General features: G+C 38.2%; 1 protein-coding gene across 1 annotated transcript; it reads right to left on the bottom strand.

The window, feature by feature from the left end:
- Positions 1-4: 4 nt before the first annotated feature.
- On the bottom strand, positions 5-27,463 carry FAM3C (FAM3 metabolism regulating signaling molecule C). The gene is made up of 10 exons (XM_009086782.4): positions 27,341-27,463; positions 15,311-15,370; positions 11,058-11,162; positions 9,908-9,937; positions 9,389-9,512; positions 6,808-6,866; positions 5,238-5,288; positions 4,660-4,744; positions 2,621-2,747; positions 5-1,605 (listed from the first exon to the last, which is right to left on the bottom strand). The coding sequence occupies exons 2-10, from the start codon at positions 15,321-15,323 to the stop codon at positions 1,516-1,518; spliced, it is 684 nt and encodes a 227-aa protein (XP_009085030.1). The 5' UTR covers positions 15,324-15,370; positions 27,341-27,463; the 3' UTR covers positions 5-1,515.

The raw sequence follows: 27,463 nt of genomic DNA, 5'->3' as shown, positions 1-27,463 counted from the left end.
AGAATCCAGTTTTACTCTGGTATCAGAGATTATTTATTTTTCTTACAAGGTAATTCTCAATATTGCTTGAAATTTTTAGTGCACAGAATTTGACTCAGAAAAGATCAACAATAATACTATTTCCAATGCCTCTGTCAAACTCACTGTGGGCTCCTGAAAAATACTTTGTGGCCCCATAGTACTAGCTTGAAGTTATATGCCAGAATTCATAACACAAAGCTTCAGGAGATTACAGCCAGTTCTGTGTCAGCCCTAATTTTGTGAATATGAATACAATCAATTAGTATGGTATAATTTAGTTTCAAGAAAAGTTCAAGCTGGCCCCACTTAAAAAAAATACAGTTTAGAAAAAAAACAGGGTCTTCACACAGCTCTGATATAAGCTAAAGAATAAGGCCACTTATTCTTGGTCCTTTTATTCCATTAAAAAAGGAAACATTGTCAGTTAAGTTTACAAGTCACACACTGCATAACCCAAGACACACTGCTCTCTCTGACATTCCACTGAAGAAGAGATTGCCTCAGCTCATGAGAAGTACTGTAGGTGGTGAAGGTGCACAGCTGTGTAACCCTGACACAGCTCTCACTAGAAGGCAGAGTGCTTTCTAACAGGCTCTTTGTGATGGGAAATTTATTCCTGATTTAGAACTAAAAGAGGAAGCTCTTCCATGACACACATCCACTGCATGACCAGCTAATAGGGAGAATCAATAGTTAAGCAGAGGTACAAAAGCTGCAATAAAAATGAAAAATTTAGCCACAGTACTGCTGCTTAACGTGCCAGTCCCTTCTATAAAGCAAACACTTTCAAGTTAAGTACAAATTCTTCCAAGCTGCTTTTAAATATCACACATACTATTTACATATTTATCTTAGTTCATCCCCTAAAGAAAGAAAAAAAAATTCTATTGTGCTTTTCATGGCATATCTGTGTTACACTATCATGTAGTCTTCCTTTGCTGATTATTCAGTTTTGATAGGGGACTACAAAATAAATTTTTGGAGCACTTGGTATTAGAATAACCAAACAGTTTTAATAAAAATTGACAATGCCATTAAAAAGGCAGAGAATAAAAAAAAATTAAAGCTCCTTATTAATGTATTACTAAAATCTGCAACATTCCACCAAGTTTACATAGTCACAGCAGCATTGCACTGTTAAGAGGACAGTACATTTGTCACAATCTGTTTATTGTTCACATACATTATTTATTAGCCAGTTATCTACAAGTATTATTTACCACAGGCAAACTAAATACTGTGCTTTTAAGAAACCTGCATAGAAATGATTGGATGTTTCTTTTATTTTGGACATATTTACAAAAAGAATTTCTATGTGTGTCAGCAATAAATAATCCCAATATTCAAAATGTCAGTGCTCATGCACACACTGACAAGATGGCTGCATGCTTTAAAAATAATTTTTACAGTACAGTCTCCTTCATAGCCCTCTCTCTAATAATAGCAGAAAGTGCATTTTCTTCCATATTCTTTTTCCTTTTCTTCTGTTCTCATTTAGTCTTGCTTCTGAGGGATACAGCCTTCCATCTCAACAACTTCTGGCCAGCCTTCATACTTGTTTGTGTCCTTGTTATTCTTTATATGCTATAAATGGGAAATATCAATCTGCCGTTAACGTGAAGTCATTTATCCTTCTGCTTTAACTCATAGCTTTAAGACATGTACTTATTTTCATGGACAAAGAAAAGGCCATGGACAAAGAAAAAACATTAACTTCTTGTGCTTTTGAATCAAACATAACAATCTGTAAGAATTCACCATTTAAAGTAACTTGCTCAGACAAGTGTATGGTAAAAAGTTAAGCCATACAGGGAAAACATTTTTAAATTTTATTACAGGTGTTCGCTTAGGAAGAGAGAAGCAAGGAAATGACCAAGTGCATTGAAGCACAAACCACTAGGTAAAAAATAAATAAGGATACTAAATTTACAGGGCAATGAAAACAAATAGTGATATTTGAAAGAACATTTTATTTGTCCACCAAACAACCATCTACAGTCAGGTAAGACATTATTGCCTCCAAGAGTCTGCCACTTAGTTTTTCCTCCCTTACAAAACTGGCAGAAGAAAACACATCCTTACTCTGCTACTACAAAGCTACTCCTACCAGTAATTAAAGGCAACATTGACATATGCTGAATTGTAACAGCTAAAGTATGGGAATATATTCTATTTCACAATTTTTGCGATGGCAGCAATTTGAGAGAAGAGCAAAGCTAACAGCTGGGAACACCAATATCTTAATTACCCACCTATCTCTTGCAAGTTCACCATTCTTAGTGCATCTAAAATACAACCTGGGCAGAAAGCTTTGAATTCTTCAGGTTAATTTGATTCACTAAAAAGATGAATAATCTAGTTACTGGCATAGTAAGATCTACACCATATAAGATTTTTTTTTCTTATTTATGAGTCACCAAAGAATCTTTTTTTTTTTTTTGTATGGGTAAAAGGAGGAAAAGGAAAAAAGCTGAAAATAAGACTGTGTGCCAGTACTGCAATAGATACCCATCTTGAACAAATGCATGCCACTTATAAAACATGCTATGCTTCTATTAATGCAAGCTGTTAAATTCCAGGAAGTTAAAGAATCACAAACCTGTTCAAATGGACTTTTGGTCTTAATTCCTTTCCCACCACAGAAGACCCAGTTGTCCCTGAAGCCAAGGTTAGTAATGGATGTGCTTCCTAATTCAGCAATCAGTCTCCGTGCTTCCTCATTAAGCCTTGAACAAACCAGAGAAATTCATATGTGAATAAAATACATGCCCTTAGAGCTTTCATTGCTCAGTGCACCAGTCTGCTTTGATCCTATTTAATATACTTTAAGTCAGTCAACATTGGGCAAGATCTATCTCTCAGAATCAGGTAAGGCTAGTTCTGAAATCACTTGATGCAAGGAGCGCTGCTCTTTTGTACTATAATCTCAAGGAACCAGGATATAAACCTAGCCCTACACCAACCAAAGCCAAGAACCTTCTCCTGTGAGAATTTATACATCTCGAGTTCTCTTAGCAGTTCTCCAAGCAACTAAAAAAGTCAGCCTTTAAAGTAAACATTATTTGCAGGCTCAAGCTGAAGTCTAGATGAAGTAAAAGCTATTTTAGATTACAAGAATGAAATGAATATTTGAAATAAGTTTTCATCTGCTTGGAGCAGTTAATTCAAAATTCAGAATGCTGCCTCAGAGCATGGTTCAGTGCCTGTAAACCCCAGTAGGATAATTTTAGTATCTAAAGGAAAACAGTTTTGTAGGATAAGATATCATTCCAAAATCTCCAAATAGCAGCTCTTTATTTCTTTCTTTAAGTTACTAAATGTGCCTGATTACCAAACAAGACACAAAACTTCTGATCAGTACTCCCTACTGAGATATAGCTGTGTGACTCTCTTTAGCCAAAATTATGACAATTATTAAATACTGTGCAAGTTATTTGCCCAACCCATACTCCAACTTTCTCAAGCATTAGGGCAGCTTGATTCTTCACAGTTTTGTTTCCAAGTACTGGTGTTTATATTGTCTATCAACTACCAGTGGTAGTTGTAAGTATTGTCACTAAGCAGTAGATCCTGTCTGTCAGCAAGGCAAGGCCAAATGCAACTTCTTCCTTAGCTGTATTCTATCTGCAAACAAGCTTTCAGAATCATCATGCTTACTGAAGCAAAAGTAACCCTACTAATTATCTACAATTTCAAAGAAGAAAGGGAAGAAGGTAAAATGTAAAGTAACAACACAAGTGAACACAACAACACAGAGGAGATCCAGCCTTGGCTAATACCCCCGTAAATTAATTCCTTCTTTACTAAAAGCAGTCAATGTAAACATACTGGACTGTTTACTGTAAAGATTGCACACTGCAAAGTCAGGACTTAGTCATTAGGGAAACTGCTTCCTTATCAAAAAAAAACAGACAAGTTGTAGACAACAAATTGAACAAAAAGAGAAAAAAAAAATGTACAGACCACATTAACAAAAAAAAGTTAATTATTAGTAAAGCAACAGAGGAAAAGGAAAGAAGTTTCCATTTTCACTGTGAAAAGCAATCCTTTGGATAGGATGACTTAAGCAAGGAGTAGATTATAACACATACTCCACAGTAATTTTTAGCATGTATTGAAATTGACTCAAGTAGTAAAGTTGGAAGACAATGTTTCAGGAGACCTTAACCCTCTTAGACTACATCTAAATTAATAGCTTTGGGATCAAACATTCAGGGCAAAAAATACAAGGCACACATTATTAACTTCTGTGACTTTAAATGTAAGGATACATGCAAGGCTTATGGGGAAAGGTCTCTGCCATCCTGTAACCACCAAATTCTTTCTTGGAGTTGATCTGAAGAAAGTGCTGGATGGAACAGCCACTTTTGACCCAGAGTATGTTCTCATAATCATGTTCCTATGCCTGGACCTATCTAAATTTACTAGCCTATAAGGAAGAATGAGCCTTCAGCAATAGAAAAATGAGCACACCTATATCTGCTTAGTTTTAGTTTGATTTCTGTTGTGCCCAAGTCACATTTGCATTATAAAACTAATAAACTGGAAGTATAGTTTTAAATCTGTCATCTTATCGTCTGTTTTATACTGAAAAAATGTATTTTAAGCAACATTTGCTGTTTAAAATCAATTACATACTTGGTTGCACCATCATCATATGTTGCCATTAACACAATTGTTCCATCCTGGATGGTCTTCAGAAATTCAATAAGTGGTGCCACATCTGAAAAGAAAGAGAACATAAAACTTTAATAATAAGCAGTAATTATGTATTTAAACATCTGCAATGTCTTTCTGCATAGACATTACTTTTAAGAATATTTGTAAAGATATATATATAATTTTTATATATAGAATATATATAAACTTTGTAAATATATCTTTATAAATCATAAAAATATGCAGACTGAGAGAAAGCTAAAATGCATCAGAGAACTCTTATTTTATAGAGAGAGTTTAATCCTTATTGTATAAAGACATACACTAATGAGAACTACTCAGGAGAACAAGTCCCTTTGATTAACCACACCATTCCCTCCCACCTCAACTCCTCTAAAGTTGTTTCTTTAAAGTTGCACTCTCCTCACAATTACAAAGGTAGAGATGAAGCTCTCCCTTAACTATCACCTTAAATCACACAGCAGATGGAGTCTGGACAAGAAGGAAGCAAAAAAGCACATTCGTTGTTTCTCTCTGAGCAGTGTAATTGCACCTACCTCCTCCCCACATGTCAAAGAACTTAGTATCTAATAATTCTCCTGTTTTACCTGAAGGAAAAGAGAAAAAGAAGCATTTGGTGCAATCAAATATAGCCAAAATTATTTTACAGATAACACGCCCAACTCCTCTTACACTCTTTCAGTCAAAGTGCTGCAGAAGACACTGCAGAGATAAATGAGTTATGGTAACATCTCTTTCATGGAAACAGTGCAGTGGTTTGTGAAAAAGTGCAAGGAAAGGTAAGAGGAGAAAAGTGAGAAGATCCACAAAGTGTTGGAGGCCAGGCTGGTTACAGCTTTAAGCAACCCGGTCTAGTGCAAGGTGGCACTGCCCATGGCAGGGGGGGTTGGAACTGGGTGATCTTAAAGGTCCCTTCAAGCACAGACCATTCTGTGATTCTAGGCAAAATTCTGATTTTGTTTTAAGTGGAATCTAAAATAAATGAAAACACCCACAGGCTCTAAAACCAACACAGAATATTCAGGTCAGATATCTGCCTTTTTTTAAAGTTGGTTTTGCAAAAATAGCTATAGACTGCCTTTTGTGCCATATGGAGAGTCACAAAGATTAAAATTAGACTCCATGTTTTGCTACAGACTTACTACTGTAAGTAGATTTAAACATCCAGAATAAATAGAAAAAAGTGGACAATATAGTATACCTCTCATTACCTTTTCTTATTATGCTGTCTACAAAGGACTGTTTGATGGAAGGTGGAGGTTTTTTAATTAGATACATTCATTTAAAGTTTGGAAGACAAAGAGAAAGACTGGAGCTATAAAATACAAACATAGGTATTTTGGTTTTGAACAGATTGAGATAATTTAGGAAAGCAACACAGGATTAGGAAGTACTGTTCAAGTTATACTTTAGATGGTGTAGATCTGAGTACAATCTGCAAAGAACAAGAATTTAAATTGCAGTGAAATGACAAAGTGCTACCTCAGTGCTACAAGGAATCACTTCCTACACATTAAAGACAAATGTGCCAGTGCTGACATTCAGTTCAGCTTTCAAGGTAACACAGAGCTAAATTTGTTTGGCTTTAATAAAAATTACAAACCCAGAAGACAATTACTTACCAGGATGCATTTATGGACAAAATCTATAGACCAAATATACTGATTCAAGTGAGGAAATAATTAACTGGTCTTTGTGTGTAGTAACAAAACTGTTAAAGATGCTAAAGAAGTTTCACTGAAAACAGCAACAGAAGAATGCATTCTACAGTATGATAAGTGGTGGCAATACACAAGGTCAAAAAAAGTAGCATGCATCTCATGTGTTTTTCTGGTTTTGCATCAGGAATTTATGTGATGTATCAAAAAGACAGCCACCACTGCACTCCACATTACTATTTTTACAACCCAGTTTTAGAAACAAAAATGCAGTGAGTTTTTCTGCTTTGTAACAACAAGGTGTCACTGCCAGTATCTGATATTATCTCAGTATAAAAATAACCTTTTCTCCTTGGTGCTTGCCTTTCACCACCCCACAGTATTTCACCTAAAATTTCAGAAACAATTTGAAAATGAAGACAATCTGCCCACTTAAAATGTCACTTACCATTGACCAAGGCCATATTTATTCCTCTGCCAACATTATTTTTTACTCCACTCATTAAACTGCAACAAAATGAATATTTTTAATTGCGCAATCTTCTGATGTGAAATCTTTGTTTTTTAAATAGGATCACGTTTTAAGAAAGACATAGTTAAAAGACCACATGTTCATGAGTCCTTAAAGGAAGCAAAATCTCCTTGAACTAATCTGTGTTCTTAAAGAACCACTGAGTTAAGAATAATACATCAAGTATCCCCAATTCTATTGATTTGATTGCTGAATCATGCTTTCAAAGTACATCTGTACATTAAAAGTGCCACAAAAATAGTGTTGTTTATGTAGTTATATTAATAATGTTTTAAAAAATAACCAAATATTATATTGTGGAGCTCAGCACAGACACATAACCAACATTTTAAGCTTTTTTTTTTTTTTTTTGCAAGCACACAATGAACAAAAATGAGTTAATGAGTTTAAAAGCTAACAAATTATGAAAACTCATTCCTGCTGTCTTGTTTTGGAAGTAAGAAGAACACAAAGTAATCAGAAAAAGAAAAACCTTTTTTTCAAGTGTGAGTTCACAGAATATCTTTTTAAAAAGAGCTATTCAAGAGGAAATGAGCTTTTTTCAGAGCTCTGATATATTACTTTATACCCTTGAGACAACTTGTGCATCATCACACAACAGGCTGCAATGCAACAGCTTCTCACAGGAGGGCAGCCCTTCATCAGTTTTAGAATTCTTCCACCAATTTACAGTCTGCAAATTGAGAGCTTTTGAAAGAGAAATAAAACCTCTTATGAGCAAAGCAGGAGATCATACAAAAACCAATCCATTTTCCTGGTGAGCACTTAGACAGACATGACCAGCTCCCCTCTGAAGGAATTCAGAAAGATGTTTGCCAAGAAAAGCTGGACTTTGGAATCCAATAGCTGTACACTAAAGTGCCCACTTAGAGGACTTTTTCCAGCAACTACTTTTTTTTTCATCACTTCCTTCAGCAAAATATCTAATAGAGGATTTTTCTTTTTTTGGACAGAAATAAAAAAAAACTCTTGTTATTTCATCAGTCGGCAAGACATTAAAACAAAACAACAACCAAAAAAAAAAAAAAACTCCAAAGAGTCAAAAATCCCAAACAAAACAACCCTACAATCCTGAAATTAAAATATTACTTGCATTCCCACAACTTTTAATCATTGAATCAGCTTAAGTCTTCACAGATATTAAGCTTCCTATATTAAGCAACCAGAATGAGACAGTAGCATGTTTTGTAACACCAGCAGAAATACCAGGCAGAGATTAGATCAGCCTGCCCAAGGTCACCAGTAAGAATGGAAAGGGAAGGAGCAGCCTGCAGCCCGTTGGTGCCCAGGTGAGCTCCTGCTGAGCACCTGAAGCTCCCCAGCTCCACGGGGTGCTCTGCTGCAAACTGACTCCCACACCAGCCAGCAAGCTTGAGCTAAGCCAGCCTTACACAGGAATGCTACCTAGTGCTAAAAACAGTCTGAAGATCCCTTGAGAGCAGCCTTACAGTTACTTTGGAGAGGAAAGTGATTTTTTAATACATGTATTATCCTACTTACTCTATTATGGGGGGCTCTGCTGTTGGCAGACAAGCTGCCATTGGCTCTAGAATTCACTAGCACCAGCTGCTCTATGTGCTATCTGTACTAATACAGTGTGAGCTGAGAAACAGCTAAACTGGAGTAACTTAAATGAAGTGGAAGGCAAAAGTGTTAAGTGTGATTGATATTTTAAAAATATCTCCTTCCAACAACACTAACATTATGTCTTTTCTGACATGTCACCTGCAAAATCAAGTGGATTAGATTATGTTCTAGGAAGCTGCACACTCAGGTTATTCCTGCTCATTATCACCCAAAGAGGAAAAACGCAGTCTAAAAATAAATATTAATATTCCCATCATGAGGATTTACTGAAAAGTACTCAGCTAAATACTTTATGCACAGTATTACTGATAATACTGTGTCAAAAACATTATTAAAAAGAGGACTTAAAACCAAACTGTGTCTCAAGCAGTTGTTTTCCTCATTTCACAATTATATAGTTTATTAACTTTAGCTACCACCAGCACAGTTAAATAACTGCCATTGATTAAAATACTATTTTTCCCTTTTGAAGTCAACCTTAGAAGAAAAATACAAAATATGTTCTGACATTGGTAATGAGGAAATATAGTTTTAAATATTACTTGCAAAAGACAATACAATTATTCATTGAATTACTATTACAGGCACCAGGACAAGTTATTTAGAGACAAGTGTGCATCTGACTTGACAAAGTCTAATTAACTCTCAAGTCTGTAAATCTGAAACAAAGTGCAAGCTATCTTACATGTATTAAAGCAACATACATTTCTGCATTTACTGCAGAGCATTAAGTGTGCTTCATCAGAGATAAGGTTATAAGGCAATGTGACCTTTTCATGTCACAAACTTTGACATCTGTTGTTTTTGCAAACTGTTTGCAAAAAGCCTCTAATTTACACTGCTGATTTCGTGTACAAAGTGATCTAAGTATTTGAAAGAGACACTTAAAACAACAGGTAAAAATACTTACACATTATCCTCTACACAAATTTTAGGTCCAACTACATTTGCTGCTCCACTTGACATTTTGAATGCAAAATGCTTTTCAGGACAAGCTTTAGAGATCCCACACTTGTATCTTGGAGGTTTTGTAGCTTTCAAAAGGAAATAAACCAAGATTTTAGAGACCATCACAGGTAGGCCAACAGACAAATACATTCTGAAGGAATTCAAGGAAGAGAGCAAACACAAACACTATCACATCTGTAGTTACACAGCAGTTTAAAATAATCTAAGTTCTTGAAGCACCTCATTATTCCAACTTCTTGTTCTCACCCTGCTGCTTGCTCTGGCACCGTCATCAAAAGCCACAAGCCAAAACTACAAAACAGACTTTACCAGAAATTTAGGAAAATCAGGAGAAGAGGAAAATTAGTTTCTGATTGCATCTAAAATGTAATTAAGACTTTCTTAACTATGAAAATTCATCAGTCTTTCTGTTATTAGCAAAAGCAAGGCACAGCAGTAATACATGCCTATGAATACTCACAGCGTGCAGCTGCATCCAATGCTGATCTAGCTAAAATGAAAAAAGAAAGTTTTACAAGATGTTACTATTAAAGTGTCATCTGCTATATCAGATCCTATAAATGTAAAATCTTTCTGTACCCCTATAAAAACAGGCTGGTTGAAATGAAGTATCAAAGCCACCTGAATATTAGTTATGCTGCAATAAAAAACAACTTTTATGCATTAGCAGCATGAAAGTGATCCCATTCAGAAGCACTGCTTTCATTTATGGCTCTTAGAGAGTCATGGAGTCAAAAACCCACAGAGATCCAAAACCTCTGAGAATTTTGGAGTTCAGGGGATTGAAGTGAAATTAATTCCCTCCTTACAGCTTCACTGGGATGGGGTTCCTTTCACCTGAACTGGTAGCCTGCAGTTCAGGTGTATTTCAACCCAACCATCTGTGACTCCCTCTCCTGAGATATGAAGAGACACAAGTGCCCCCACCACACACACGTCTGAATGACACCTGAAAGACACCTTTGTCTCAACAATGATTACTAGAGATGTCTCTGCTGACTGCTTCAGATGGCAGCTCACACTGCAGTAATCCACAGTCAAAGAACACAAACTCCACCCCTGTACCAAACACTGTCTGGGGCTTTTTTGGTAATAAAAAGCGCCTTGAAAGAAAATTCTGGTTCAAAATACTCTGAAATTTGAGACACCTCAACTGCTAATCTTTATCTGCACAGCACATCTGAAATGTTTTGATTGCTGCACATTCAACTTAACACAGTAACATACCTACACAAGAGAAAAAAACTCCCAAAACAAAATCTAAATCTCTTTTGCAGTAGTAAGGCAGAGCACAGAATTCCAGAAACATGATTCAAGTCCCCTAATTTATTACTCTACACTAAGAATGCATTTCCAGTAAACAAACAAAAAAAAAAAAAAAAAAAAGGGCAGGTAAAATTATGTCTTGGCAGACAAAAGAATCAAAATTATTATTATTTCATACAGAAAATAATTTAATACACATATTATATGTAAAAAAAATAAGCACACATATTAAAGATAAACACAATTCTTAAACTGAAGAGCTCAGGCAAAACTAACATGATATTCTTGATAAAGGCTCAAGTAAATATTAATAAATGTCTAGAGAAAAAAAAGTTATCACTTACCAAATATGTGTCCTAAGTTTGCATCCATTTTTATTTCAAACACTTGAGATATGACATAAAACGTCAATAAAAATATTGCTATGACTACTACCAACTTTGCAGCACCTGTTAAAAAACAGAAAAGGTTTCAAAAAATTACCTGCAAATGATAACATTAGTTTACCAAAACTAGGAACATGAGAAATGTGTTATCAGATTACACTCTGGGGAACTCAGAAACAGGATGATCATTTGTGGACTTACTAAAAAGAAAAAATCTGAAAAGAAGAATGGATCTTATGGATGGATACTATAATGTAGGATGTAACTGCACCAATGCATCAGGTTATGCAATGCACTCTGTTCTTAACTTTCTCTACCTTCATGCTTTCTCTGACACTCTAGTACACCAATTCAGCTCAGCAGCCAGGAGAAACCAGACTTACATGAAAATCCAGCTTAACCAAATGAACTAAGATAATCTACCTGGCTGTTGCCCAAAGGCAAAATTCCCACCTCCCCCATTCCACTTGCATGTTCTTAGCCATGAGTACCTGGTTCCTCACTGTTCACAAATACTGTCTCCCCCTGCCCTCAAATGGAGCTACCTCTGTTTTAATATATAGCCCTGACTGAGTGATTAGGGATCTGTTTATATACTGCAGCTTGGCTACTTCGGTCAGTCAGCTCTGTTTATGACATTAAAAAAACCAACCAACCAAAAAAGCAGCAACAAAAAACCCCCAAACCATCAGCCAACCAAAAACAAGTATTCTCACTTACTTTTCAAGAAATGTATATTAATGACCTTCAGAAAGCAAGTTTGATGACTCAAAGCCTATTTTAAAATAAGTAAGAAAAAGCAGTATCTCTCCTGTCTCCCTTTTAATATACTGGAATAGGCAGTTCTAAGTTTTACAGGGCTAAGTTCTTGCAGTGCTGAGTGACCAATCTACTTCCTGTGAGAAGAGCTGCAAGCACCCAACCACAGCAGCTTACATCTGAAATGGAAATGTAAGTGATACAGCAACAAGCCTCCCCATTTTTAAGCATAATTTACAATACATTTTTACAGAAAACTCCACTCTTGGTTGCCTGAGAGTACAAGGCAGGTGAGGAGGCAACTGATCAACATCCTGCCTTCCTATCTCATCACAGCATAAAAAACTGGTTGGAAGCATCAACCTTTAAAGCATGCTTCTTTTTCTCAGATTGCCAGCCAAATCCTTTAGAAAAAACCAAACTTATATACTCCTGCAGATCTCAGACTGCTGCTGTGATGGGCTGCTCAGAAAATCTTAAAATAGACAGATTACTCAGCCTTCAGAAGGATGAGAGATGCTAATCAATCCTCCCAAAAGGCTAAAAAAAGATAAGGGGATAGAAAAAGAAAAGAAAGATGAAGAAAGATATAAGGGTTTTTCGCTTGTAGTTTGGTCTTTTTCACAAGTGAGCACACACACTATGATGTAAGAAAACACAGGTGCAAACCTAGCTTAAAAGTATTATGCTGGAACTCCAAAGATCACTGCACTTGAAAGGAAGGGAACCATGTGCAAACACAGAAGAAACAGATTATCTAACATATGTTAAGAAATTGGGTAAAGGTTTTCCAAGCAGCACTGCTTAAAACCACAAGATGGTACCAGATTTTGGAATGTGTCATCTAGCAAGTGGCATTTGGAGAGCATGTTTTAGTATATAGTATGTAAGATGAACAAGAACTCAGTCTGAGGACCAACCATCTCCTCTACCCTATATTCTAAACTTTTCAACTGAACTGTAAGTGCTCCCTTCAAAGGAACAGTAAGAAATCTCCTAGAAGGTTCCTTAAGCATTTGAACCAAAACTGGCATGTTTGCTACAGGTGAAACATCTTATAGGAACTGCCATATCTACTTTGCAGTTTTTAGCAAAAAAAATAGTTGGATGGAAGGGAAAAAAAATCCACCTAAACATGAGTGGAAAGTAATTTCCAGGTGAATCAGGCACCCAAAAATTGGAGCATTTTCCAGTTCTTTATCAGATTTACTTTAGCAGATTGCTTCCAGTTATACATATTGTGGTTAATAAAGCAAAATTAGGAGTAGTGACAAAAAATTGTATGCATTAACAAGCTCTTGGAAAAGGTGTCATTTTCTTCTAGAAGAGGCAACAGTTTCTCCTTCTGCAAAATAACACTGTAACTACTGATAAAAGTGCAATGCACCAGAAACTCAGATTTATTCCATTGCTACACAGGCTATACTACTGTGACAATGTCAAAAATGTTTTCTTTTAATGTTATATTAGCAAAGATCTTATTTTTACAACCACTATCCCTTCTGTCAAGTAGAATTAGTTTCTCAAAGCCTGTACTACAGTAACTTAGTTCTATGAAAAGGCTCTTATAGTTTTCAAACTCCCAGCGACCATTCAGAAAGTTTCAGACACTAAAACAGTACATAGCAATTCTACTGAGGTGGGGAAGAAATGGCTGAAGACAACCATTTGCCATTTCCTTATTCCTTCATCATCCTACAGAAATAGCAGCCAAATTACGTCAAGTCATGGCAGCTTAAGCAGTCACTGCAGATCAGCTACAGCATTTTAACAAGGTGACTGCTCTTCCACCATCCCAATTCCAAAATGAGTTTCATTAAACACCAATAAAGCAGAACAGCAATGCCTGTTACGTGAAGTGAAGTGTCCCCTGACAAAGTATGATGAGGATACCAAACTGAGTGGAAGGAGGCATGTCTAAAGGGAGAGCCAACCTGCAGGAACACCTGGATGGGCTGGAAGAATGAGCTAACACTACCAGTGAAGTTCAAGAAGGACAAGTATAAAGTCTTCCACCACAGAAATCATAACCCAGGAGTAAAGAACAGACTGGAATCTACCCAGCTGTGGAGCAGATCTCTGGAAAAGGACTAGGGGATTCTGGTGGACAGCCAACTCAATACAAATGGAGGGTGCTGGCAAAGAAGACAACAGGATGCTGGGCTGCTTCAACAAGGGCATCACCAACAGAAAGAAATAAAGTCATTATTCCTCTCTGCACAGCACTTGTCAGGCCACACTTGTTACCCTCCCTTTAGTGTTGGACCCTGCTATTAAAAAAAAAGAAAAATGACAAAGACATGGACAATCCAGAGACAGTCCAACACAAAGATAATCAAAGGACTGGGAAGCCTGCTAGATGAGGAAAGGCTGAGATTGAAAGGTTTGTTCAGCCTTGAGAAAAGAATTATAGGAGAACTTAGTACCATGTTCCAGTATTTCAAGGGTGGTTACAAAGAAGATGGAGACTCCCTTTTTGCAAGGAGTCACATGGAAAACAAGAGGGGTAGTGGGTACAAGTTATTGTGGGGAAGATTCCAGTTAAACACAGAAAATTTGTCACAATGTGAACAATCAGCCATTGGAATAATCTCCCCAGGAAGTGGTGGACTCCCCAACAATGGTCATTTTAAAATCTGGCGGGGCAGAGTACTGGGCTAGGGTTCAAATTAGAGGAAGTTACAGCAGTATGAAAATTATAGGGTAAAATACAGCTGCTACTTCCTGGATGGAATGCTGCAAGTATGCTCAAAACCTATCCTACAACAATTCCATACATACACAATCTGCAACCTCAAGCACGTGCTAACAGGTGGAAACACCTTGGCCAGCCTCTGTTGATATCAGAAGGTACTTGATAGCTGATAAACCTGCACAGCACCTGCCAGCCAAGGGAGACAGGAACAGGTATCGTTCTGCTGAACCAGCAACTGTGGTGAAATCACTCTCCTGAAGTGAACTTGGTTCTCTGTAACTTAATTGTAATAATTCACAACATCATCCTAAAGTTACCTGCCCCCAATGTATGACCACCCCTCACTGCTCTAAATTTTATTGACTACAACAGCAAAGCAAGAGAATTTTACACCAATGAGTAACAAAAGTATGCATTACCAGTCACTCAAGATCCACCCAAAAGAAAAGAAGTTCATTGAAGGGTCCCCATAACAGGACACAGATTAGTCAGGCACAAGGGTCTCTGCTTTCCTGGTGGGCTGACAGACTAACCAAACACTAAAGGTTTGAGGAAATCACCACTTGTCACATGACAGCTATCTTGTCTAGAGCTTGCTTCTGACAAGAAATGTTGGACCAGATGATTCTTGAGATCTCTTTTAGCCTGGTATTCTATGACTCTATGACTTTAAAATCTTATTGTCACAACTTGTTAATGTTGTCCATAGCAGTTGTTTCATAAATGACCAAAGTGTGATTTTACTGAGCGTACTTACCTGCTATTCTCATGTTTAGTGTTCAGCAAGCTAATGACACTCTTGCATTAAAGCAGCCACCTATGGGAAACAAAAAAAAAAATAAAACAAAAGCTAAAAACCACTTCACCATAATTACAGCCAAAAAAGCACTTTTGTGATGAGCAAAAAACCCCATAGATTTTCTAGTCAATAAAATTAATGACGATTGTTCTGAATACCTATTTCTTAACAAGGTCAAGGGAAGATTTAAGATGGATTTCTGATGCCTTACTTTCATTTGTTTCTCCACAAAACAAGTGTTCTGAAAAAACACTAATTTCATCTAATCCCCTAGAAATTCAGTTTAACTTTCAGTCCTTCAATTTGTGACCTAAGTACTTATCAGTGCTCTATCCAAGCAGTATTTAGTTTCCTAAAGCTATGTGGTAAAAGTCAACAACTCCACCTGCACTCCTTCAAAACCCGACCTGCTTCTGGGTGCAAGTTGCTATTTGGCAACACAGCATAGAAAACTGTGCTTTGGAGAGAAAAGTATTAAGCATTTTGGTCTCTAGGATACTACAAAAACTCTATTCAATGGAATTGAAAGAAGGTCAACACTCTAGTCTCTGCATTACACAAACATAATGACACATTTGTCACTCACAGGTACAGCCAGAGGAATAACATGATGGTCAATGATGACAGAAGGACCAACCCTAGTACTCCAATTATTTCAGAATAAACTGAAAACCACTCTAAGCAAACAGTGCCTAAGCATTCACAAGCTTCTTGAGAAGAGCATGTCACCACACAGAGTCAAAGTGGGCACAAACTCCACAGGCTCTGAACAAAAGCTCCCACCTCCTCATCCTCAAGCAATGCAGGGTCCAAATCTAGCCTCTACCTGCAGAGCCAGAGCTGCTGCTGGCTCTGCTCCATGCTCATGCTCAGTCCTGTGGGCCCATGCTGCACTGAGCCTGGACATCTGGCTTGACTTTCAACAAGATCCCTGAGTCGGGGGAAATCATCTACACTAAGGACACATGAGAAAACACAGCTCTCACTCTAATTCAAGCAGCTGTCCCAGACCCCCCCCCCCCTACAAAAGCTATAGAATCCCTAACCCTCTGCAGCCCTATGCCATGATTTTGAAAAACATCAAAAGCATTATCTTAGAAATTATTAGAAAAACTGCTGTTACTAGAAATACAAATTATTTGATGAGAAGCACCAAAACACCCACATAGTTCTTGCAGTCTATACTAGGGAGAAAAAATTGGTATTATGCAGGAAACCTTTTGCCTGCACTTAGTTCAGTATCTCCAGTCAGTGATTTGTGTCCAGATCCTCTTTGCCAAAGACTCAGTCATTTCACTCCATCCCTTCAAGTTTACAAGAAAATGGTCAGGAGAGAAATAAGCAGGAAAAAAAAGCAGGAAAAAAAATTGCAGACACAGAAATATTTCTTTCTGTTCTATTAGAATTATCACCTAAGTTTTAAAGCAGACAAATGTTTTTGAGTGCTAATGGTGTACTGTAAAGGAAATCTCACAGCATATTATAGACCATAATATATCCATTTAGCTGTAGCCACACATATATCCTCACATAGTTACTTCTTTCAGTGAAAGCTAGTATTTATCTATCTTGTAAAAAGGCAAAAGAGAATCTGCCAAGGCAGATAAACTAATTTTATTTCAAAGTCTGTGAACAGAATTATTTTAGGCTTCTTCTTCCAGACACCCAGAAATATATCAATGTTACAATAAACACTGGCTGTACTTTGAACAGCTACAAGCTTGTTTTAAGTCTGCACTCAAAAAAGGAAGTTTCTTTCTTCTACTCTGAACAAAAACACATAATGAATTCAAAGCATGAAAACAAGAATATGAACAAATCCAGAAAGAAGAATCAAAGTGAAACAATCACATGACCTAACCTTGACTGCTTTTATCCCACTATCCCCTTTCACTTGTCTCAGGGATCATTATTTGTTGCTATCAACAAATAAGAATATGCATTATTCAAGTGTGGAATGTGTTTTGATTTAGAAAAAGGAAAAATGAGTATGCTATGCCTCAACTTGAAAGGAATTTTAAAAATTTAGTGATTCTTTTCCTAAATTACAGTATACTGAAAAAGCATGAGGTATGATTTGCCAAACAATACAGTAGTGATACAGTACAAACAAGTGTTGCACAGCACTTTCTAGAAGCAGGAAAATAATTTATGGACATCAAGTCCTTTCCTACACTTATTATCTTGATTTTTTTTTTTTAAGTATTTCAAGACAGAACAGAAATAAAACAGGATAAGCTGTGAACCCTTATAAATGCTTATGGACCATTACTCCACATCTTCAGTATTAGAGATCATAACTGAAATTAGAGAACCGATTAGAAAAATTGGTTTGGAAATTTTAATGGTGCACATTTTAGGATCATTTAAAAACAAAAAACACAGGATCACAACTGAGCTTGCTCCAACTCAGATGCACATAAGCTGTACCAGCAAGATTCCTTTGACTGCTTTAGAAATGGGCCAAAATAATCCAAACACTATTTTTCTCTTCTTTGATGTAACACTCTATCAAGCAGAGGCAGGAGAATTAGAACCTAAGTATCCTCCTGACTTAGGAGCGTCAAGTAATGCAGATAATCGTTTATTACTACATCATTCTGTCAGGCAGTACAAAAAGGCTCCCCTGTAACACTTATCATGACTGAGGCAGGGTGTGCAGCCCATAGCAGGGCTGACAGGCAGTGTCCCCAGGAGTATAGCAGAACCCCACAGAGATGCAAGGGCCAAGGAAAACACCACAAAACATCAACATCAACATCTTCAACTTGCAAAGTAAAATGGCTGGATTTGGGAAGCATTATGTAACTTAAATACAGATTTTCTTTTTTTTCAGACAGTTTTCTTAGCACAACACTCAGGAAGTTTTTCAGTCCAGGTCTACAACTTGGACAGCAGAAAAACCAAAACATTCTCTTGTGCATCAGTGCCTCAAAAAGTTAACCACAAAATAACCTGAACAGGAGAAGACAAGAAATTAGAGGTTATAAATCCTTCTTGAATGCTGGCCATGTCATTGTCCAGCTCCCTGCATGGAGTTGCACATCCATCCACGCAGAAAAAAAAAATTATTCTCAATACAAACTACTAGGGAGAGGATATACGGAAAGACAGCTCGGCACTGAGATTACTGGTTGCTTTTTTTCTGCATTCTTGTGTATCATAACCCCAAGACAGTCTAAAATGCTCTCCATAGGGCACAGAAAACAGTAGCTTACAATAAAAAAAAAGGAAGAGGAAAACAAAGGGCTTTCCCCCACCTGCTCCACTTGTGTGCTATGACATACTCAACAAAAATACAAAAAATTTAATAGACAACTCCACAAAGCTACTGCATGTATTTTTGCTGATACCTAAACTAGTTTTAATAAGTAGAGCAGCAGATGCTTGCTTTTAAAAGTAACCTGTGTCTCTTGAGGGAACCCTGCTAAGTCCTTCCTGGAGGAAGCCTAGAACGACTTTGTATAGGAAAATTACAAGTCTATAATCCTTCCAAGCAAATTAACATCCTATTTTGTTAGATGATATAAAGTTCCTAACACACCGAGTTCTTTCTACATTCATGTGTCAGATAGAGTGGTCATCATGCAAGTTTCCCTCCTAGAACCACTGTGCAAAAGGAAACTGCATTGAGATAATTGACAACTTAACAGTTCCTATACATCCTGCCTCACTGACCTAACACTGAATGAAGTGCAGATCTCAGTCCCAGGCTGAATGCACTTCAGTTTGGTTAATTCTTTATCAGGCTTTTCTCAACACTTGTCCAGAGATGGTGCCATGGGACACACTTCACTGGGGCAGGAGCACACCCTCTGCCCCACTTACCATGCAGAAAGCTGAGGCCACTTGCCACAAACTTTGGTTTAAAAGGGGTTTAAAATACGATTGTAATTAATTTTTTGAAGGATGATAATGAAACATGTAGATTAGTCTATTTCATTCCCAGGATAATAGTATTTCCATTAGCAACTTGGTAACATGAGTGGATTATGCTTACAAAATGGGCACACAAAAACAAGCAAAGATGAGAGGCAAGAATTTAGAAGGTCAAGATCATTTTGAATTCTGACCTTAGCTGATTAGGAAGAGGTCCCAAAATCAACAACGATACTTAATAAAGCAGAAAGTAATACACTCAAAAATTGACATCAAGTGCAGCAAAATAAGCAGCAGAAATGGAAAAAGAGATTATAGCAGCTCTCGAATATTGGGGTCAACAATGTCGTACTGCCACAAAAGTGTAACTGTTCATTGTGAACTGCACTGATAGGACTGCTGTGTATGGAACAAAAAGCAATTACTCTGCTCTGCCTAAATAAACAAAAAATACCCTGCTCTATGTGCTTTCTTGACTTTTAACTGGGACCCATGTGCAGTTTTTTTTTAAGTCAATCTCAATGCATAATCCCCAAATGGAAGAATCTGGATAAGAATTACATGACCTAAATAAACCAACTAAGGGATAAAAGAATCAAGTCTGCTCTGCAAGGATGCAAGGAACTGTGAAAGAGAGAAGTCAGGATCAGACATCTTTATCTCTTATCTTCAAGGTGTAATTCTAAATTTTTACAGAAATAAATCTATATTTTAAAAAACACTATTATTTATAGCAAATCTAAAATGAACATTAAAGACATTATTACTTTAAATATATATGTTCATAATTTTAAAAAATGCCAAGAATAACTGTTCTCAGTATTCTCTGGCTGCTTCTTACCTATCTGTAGTTATAATATTAAAGAAAAACAACCTTACAGTTAAAAGGATAAACAAATAATTTAAAAGGAGGCTGTAAGTCATCATAAAAGTCTGGAAACAGAGACAATTTTTCTTCACAGAGATACACATCTACAAGGTGTGAGCTAATATCCCCTTCAATATTAAGCCCACATTTCTATACTATTACATGCAAATCTGTACTCAGGTTATAGAATATTAAATGTGTGGCAGCCTGAGCTGCTTTGCATTCAGTTCAGGGTGAAATTTTTCCCCCAGATCAGGACTTAAGTGTTTGCACACTTTCTGGCAAGGCCAAATATGTTATAGCTGGTTTTGTATATATCTGCTATTTGTTAATATAAGTACCATACACTATACTGCAGTTAAACAAGTATTCAAAAGTACTTAGCACCAAAAAAACTACAAACCTCAAAAAAATCCCCAAAACCAAAAAAAAAAAGGCAACAACAACAAAAAAAATCACTTGAGCTTTTCTTTTATTTCCAAGACTTCAGTAGATTAGGACATAGGACATTGTCTTTTGTTGTTGTTGTTGTTTTTTTTTTTTTTTTTTTTTGGGGGGGGGGGTGTTTTTGTTTGTTTGTTTGGGTTTTTTTTAGCGCAAACTGCATTCCTCAATGATTAGCACGTGCATTTTATTCCCGGCAGAGAACAGCAAAAAATCCTTCAAACAAACAAACAAAAAAAAATTAGCTTTTCATACCTGCTAAAATATAATCAATGAAACAACAGTATGTTTAATCCAGCCTCTATTGATAAGATATTTCAGTGTGTTATGTTCAAGCAGTCCAGAGCAGTGGGGTTTTTTTTTACTCAATATTACACAGTGAATTAGATACGTCAAGGACAGCATTAGCTATTCTTATGTGACTTCTGGTTTTAAACCAGTGGTTGTGCCAACCTGGATTATATGCCATGGACAAAAGAGCTGAGACATTCAAAACCATTTAAGACTATTTTATTTAAATGCAGGATGCATTTCTTACCCAGATGATTGCTTACTTTTCTGCTAGGCTATGAATAGTTTTACAATATGTTTACAAAATTAATTTAATTTGAAATTAGTGAAGGACATGCATGGAAAAAAATTACATCTTTAAAAAAGTAAATAGTATAACTCAATTTTACTGTATAATCATGCATCATTTATGTCTTCTGGAAATACAGGCTATGACCCCAGTAGTTGCTCCCTATAGGCAGCACTCCTACATCCATACAAATTCTTTGTGGTTCTGGCAGAACTCCACATAGGGAAAAGGTCTGTCCACACAGAAAAATTTAGAGACTCAGGAATACATATTTACTTTTCTCCTTCATGACAAATGGTATCATGAAGTAAAATTATTAATTTCTTATAAAAATGAGACTTCTTATAAGAATCATGTTCTTCCATATACATATCAAGATTTATCTTGGTATTCTAGACAATGGAATCAGACCCAAAGTGTTTGCTTGTAAATACAAGATTTTATTTTGCTTCTATCAAATTATATCTACAACAAATGAATGTAGATACATGGAGAAAATTGAACCCAAGCTTATTCCAAAATTATAAATAGATACTCCAGCTACTGTTGCATGTCCTGTGTTGTGACTACCACTCTGTGGTTTCACTTTTAGGAAAGGAAATACACATGAGAAGCAGCATTGTGCTGGAGTATTTTGAAACTTAACGTGCAAAACAAATCTTTCCCAAATGACATGTCAAACCACTGTCCATACAAGCTTTTGCTAGTGGCATCAAGCCAGTACTTTCACCTTAGGCAACACACAAACTAGCCAGTTTCAAACACTGAAAATTCTTCTGAATCATGAGAAGCTGAGATAAAAGTACTAAGGCATTCACTCGTCCCACAGAGAATGAAACTTAACCCACATTCCTTCTGCAATTAAAACAACAAAACCAAACAAATCCAAGAAAAAAAAGAGCAACACAACCAATCAACAACAAAAAAAAATTAGCCTTATAAACATTCAATCTATACTTTTAAAACTCTTCTCAATTATTACAAAAATTTACTGATCCATATAGTTAAGAATGTGATTTACAGTCCCTAAACCCCACACTATTTATATGTGATAAAGTAAATTGTACCATTGCTGCTGACGTATCTATTGAAGAGAATCTTAGCTCTGTTTCATGGAGTTGGATAATATCAAATATGGAAGTTAAGATAGATAAAGTCATCAAGGACAAATTGCTGAACTTCATTCAGCAACTTACTTCTCCACTTCATCTTCCAACAAAGTACATGCTGATCTCACGAGGAAACTGGGGGAAGGTACTCCCCAGTGACAGTCACTGCCCACAGCATTGTTGGTGTCTCTAGTTCATCTTGTTCTAAGGGACCCTGAAATCCATGCTCCACTGTGGAGCCCCTTTTCATCAGCTCATCTCCATGTGAGGTAGCATTTGGGTAGTTCTGGCCCTTTGCAGGATTAAAAGAGCATGGCTGAGCAGAGCAGCCAGTGGAGAAAGCGCTGCATCCCAGCTCTGGGAAGAAGGGCAGCAGTAGGCTCCACACACCATGCCATGCCTGCAGGACACTGCTAATGGCATCACACTGCACATGTGAGACTGCTGCTGGTGCCTGACAACCTCCACGTGCATGAGGCTCCCAGAACCAAAGTGCTCCTGTGGTGCAGGCAAGTCATTGCTACTGGTTCATAATAGCACTGGACAGGCCATCATTTCTGAGTGATGAAGTGAAACATACTTGAAAATGGAGAGGAAATCAGTCAGTGCCATGATTCTTATCACCTCTCCCTACTGAAGACACACAAAACAGCCCCCAAACCTGTCATTTCTAGGTTTCTGAGCATGAAGATATCAGAACAAAGATCCACAACCTACATTCTGGCTAGGTGCAATCTTACAGCAACCACTACCAAAACCATAAGCCATATCTATGAAGAATATTTTCACTGGGAAAAAAAAAAAATCTAGGGACAATGTGTCCTTTTTTGAGATGTTATAATCTTAGCATCATCATGAGTGGGGAAATCTAAAATTATGCTGCAAGCAATTCACTGTATGCCATTACCTATGTAGAAATTTACCACGTTAGGAACATTTAAACTCCTTTGAGGAACAGCATCCCTCAGTGACAGAAAGGTGCTTATTACAGTGATCTTACCACTGAGACAATGCACAGCTGACAAAGATGCTGATATGCAACCACTGCATACTCTGAACAATTCCTGATGGGATTCCCTCTGCATCATGTTCTTCTAAGAGAAATTATCTGTTATGGGAGCTCCTTTAATAAACCTCCACCTGAATCAACTCAAATGCAGTTCCAAAACCATTCACGTGTTACCGATACTCAGCTGACCAGCAAGCACACAAGCAGCCATGGCAGTTCCACCAACCACCTCCCCAGACAGTGAAGAGTATCAAGGTGATCCAAAAGCAGAATTAAGTGCCAGGGAGCAGGTCAGCAGCTTTCTAGCAGCAGCAATACTAGCAAATACCAGCTTAAACATTTGTGCATTGTTGACTCAACTAACTGATGATACCAAAACAGATCAAAATAAAAAATAAAATAAAAAACCTTCGCTACTAGGAGATGGTTACTTTCTCCTCACACAAAAGACAACTGGAGAGAGTGTGGGAAAAGGGAGGGAAACCAGCCAGCAAGTCTCATGAACAGAGGTGAGACTGTAATGAATTTCAATGTTAAGATGTTTAACTGAACCGTCACGGGAACTAGCATGAATTTGCACATGTAAACATATTGTGCAAGTTTCTGCCACTAATACTGACTCAACAGTAACATCAAATGCAGTGCAAAGTTTACTCCAGCAGCTCCTTCAGTAGTCCTGATAGTCTTACAGAGGTTCTGCTCTCTTCCACATTCTCTTGGCACTGAGGATATATGAGGCCAAGGCTGGAAAATGATATGCTGCAGCTCAGCCTGCAAATTAGGATACAAACTCTTTTTGTATTATAAAAATACAGTACTGTATATGGGGAGCAAAAATAGTAGAACAATTCCAAAAGAGTAACTATTGTTAATGTGACAACTTCAGTGTGACTGAACTTCAGGAACCTTGGGTGAAATACCATTTAATATAGTGATCCACCACTTATTATAAACCTCAATGAACTATTGAAGAAGGATAAGATTTTTAAATTTGTGGACAACACCGAGACACGAGCAGATGGAAACAAATTAAAGGCTGGAATTGGAGTTACAAATTACCCAGAAAAATATTCATTTATTTATTTTAACAAAAAAATTCCTAAAGTCCACTCAGGATGCATACACTCTCAAAAGTATGATGCTGTGCTTGGATTCTTAGTCAGTCACAGAAGTTTAGATGATGAAACAAGAAGCCAGGGGCACCTATTTATAGGTTACAGATGCTTAATCTAAGAAATACTAGGAAATGAGATTTCAAGCAGCAATACCAGTTCAAAGTTACTTCCTCATCACCCTTCTACTGTGTCCTCATGCCACGAGACCTCAGGCATATATAGTTCTAGGAAGCATGAGAATTGATAAGATAGGTGACCTCACCTGCCAGGCTGCTCTAGCTCATGTGATTTTGCTCACTAAGGAAACTAAATGTAGTAAAAGAGAATATAACTTTAATAATAGATTAGAGCAAAGAGCAGCAGCATTGGGCTGCTAGTTTTGCTCACCCATGTCACGATCTCACTGCAAGACTATTGGATTTCCAACACTCATGCAAATTACATTTTTTCTGAGAATTTATGTACAATCTTGGTTTTAGAACAACGTGAGACTTTTCCGATAGATCCTCCTAAACTGCAGAACAATTAAAATAATTCCAATAGTGTTGACAACAAAACAATTGTCACAGGCCTGATACAGCTGGCCACTGGCAGGTAAAACATGAGGTTTACCCAATAATTATGCCTTAAGTCCTACACAGTCTCAGGAAATTTTAATGCAAAACTTAGAACCAACCACACATACGACTTATATAATGACTCATGGACATAGTGATTACTGATATAACTCGAAAGACCTGCAGCCATTACACTCAAATGTCAATTCCCTGACTTCACTGGAACTACAAGTTTAAAAACCAGAACCTAAGTTCTATTTGAATAACAAATTCGCTTTGATCAATTTAAATATTTAAGAACAAGTTCTCCATGTTTGCTGTGGAATCATTTTATGGACACCTAATCTTCAGGCTGCAGTATAATTTGCAAGTAGACAGGTATTTTTCCACAGTATCAATCCATCTTATGATTTTATTGAAATAAAAAAAATTCCTGCATGTTAGTATTTTCCCCAAAAACCTGAAAACTAAACATTCAGGAATTCACTTTTTCAATATTAATTTTCCAAAGTTCCACTAAAATTTAACATTTAAAATTTTAAATTTTAAACTCTGTGCACATCATCCCTCCCTACTATAAGCACTAATAGTTCTCATTAAATGTGAGTGGCCAATCAAAGAGTTGTAGTCGGTGGCCCAGTGTCCAAGGGATTAGAGCAGCGGGTCTCTGAGGATTGGGATGGTGATCAGACACTGACACAGGTTTGCCAGAGACGTAGCAGGCAATCCATCCCTGGAAGCACTCAAGCCAGGTTTGGATGGGGCTTTAAGCAACCTGGTCAAGTGGAAGGTGCCCTGCCCATGGCAGGGGGGCTGGGAATAACTTGTCTTTAAGGCACCTTCTAACTCAAACCATGTCATGTAGAGCACACATGCCCTGAAACACTCAGGCCGCTCTTAGAGAGCCTGGCAGGAACTCGTGGTTCCATGAAGCAACGATTATCATCTATTTGATTATTATCTATTTACTCCGCACTCTCACTGGATGAAGTGGTCAGGACTTTCGCAAAGCGATGGAGGCAATGACCTGCGACCAACAGGTGCTTCCTCGGTCCTGTAGTGATTAGATGTTATTACATGACAATAGCAAGCTATTAGCTGGTGAAGAGCCTACCTGCGGGCTTGAAGCAAGTCACAGAACTTGTTTTGCCACACAAACAACTATGCAAATCAACGGTTAAAAAAGATTTCTTCATACTTAAAACAAACCCTAAGGGAAAATATGTGCTAATGAAGATACTCGTACCTTGAGAAGTTTCGAAAGCTTTTGAAAAAAGAAAACAACGTGACAGTCATCAGGTAGCTATTTCTGGTGCTGGTCTGTGGATTTGATACTTTTTCTAAATAATTCCCCAATTAGTATTAAATAAATATTTTTTTAAAAGAGAGGAGCAGCCAGGGGCATTCATTAGCAAAGAGCTACCACGAGCTCCAAGTCTGTGTGGCATAAACAGCCACGCAGAATATTAAAATACCTGGTACATGCAAAGATCTTCACTCAAGTCTGGAGTTATTACGTTGTGATTTAAACTCTTTTAAATGTGAGAAAATGGGAAAACAAACAAATCAGGTGAGTTACATAGCCCCTTAGTGCTTCAGCCAAACGTGCGACTAAACATATGGTAGTATTTATCTAAGAGGAAAAAAAATATATAACTTCTATATGTTTTCCTACTTCAGCAACTCAGAGGCCAGTAACCAAGGGCACACGGGCGGCTTCTACAAGTATCTCTCTGCAAACACCACACCTAACTTCCTCAGGAGTTCAGAGCTGCCCTGTATAACGATGCATTTCAACTGAACAAGATCTGATCCCTACAACTCATGGACCAACAGCGTCCGCGACCCCGTATTCCACAGAGGAAGCCAAGGGAACGCCACCCCCGAGCAGCAGCACCACCGCGTTTTCACCCAGCGGACTGTGGCAGCAGGAAGGGGCTGCCACGCTGCCAGCGCTTCACTCATTTCCCTGGACCGGGCCGTCCTGCCGACCCGACCGCCGCCGCCCGCTGCCTCCTCCTCCTCCGCCTCCTCCTCCTCCTCCTCCTCCTCCTCCCAGGCGGCCCCGGCCGGCAGAGCTCGCCCCCTGCCCCACCGCCGCCCCCCGCCCGGCCCTGACCCCCTTACCGGGTTGGGACGGCGGAGGACGGGACGGAGCCCCCGCCCAGCGCCGCGCCCGGCTCTGACCCGCGGCCCCGGCCCACCTCAGCCTGCCGGGGCGGGAGGGGATGGGGGAAGGGCCGGGCGGCCCGGGGAAGGGACACCGCCGGGGAAAGCCAGCGGCGGAGGCAGGGGCTGGCAGCCAGCGGCCGCCTCGCGCAGAGGAGAGCGATGCGCGCCCGGGCGGCGGAGCCAGCGGCGGGATGCCGGGCGGGAGAAGGGCAGGGGCCGCCCCCGCGCAGCCCCGCGGAGAACGCGAGCACCTACCGGGGCTGTGGGGCGCGGACAGGTCGCGCAGCGTCCCCTCGGCGGCCGCGCCGCGAAGGCTGCCCCGGCCCGAGCAGGAACCGAGCGGAGCCGCCGCCGCTGCGCAGCCGGAGGAAGGCGCGG

Source organism: Serinus canaria, chromosome 1A, assembly GCF_022539315.1.
Source record: "Serinus canaria isolate serCan28SL12 chromosome 1A, serCan2020, whole genome shotgun sequence".
NCBI classification, from domain to species: domain Eukaryota; kingdom Metazoa; phylum Chordata; class Aves; order Passeriformes; family Fringillidae; genus Serinus; species Serinus canaria.
The sequence above is the reverse complement of the archived record's forward strand: the minus strand, read 5'-3'. Positions and strand labels throughout refer to the sequence as shown.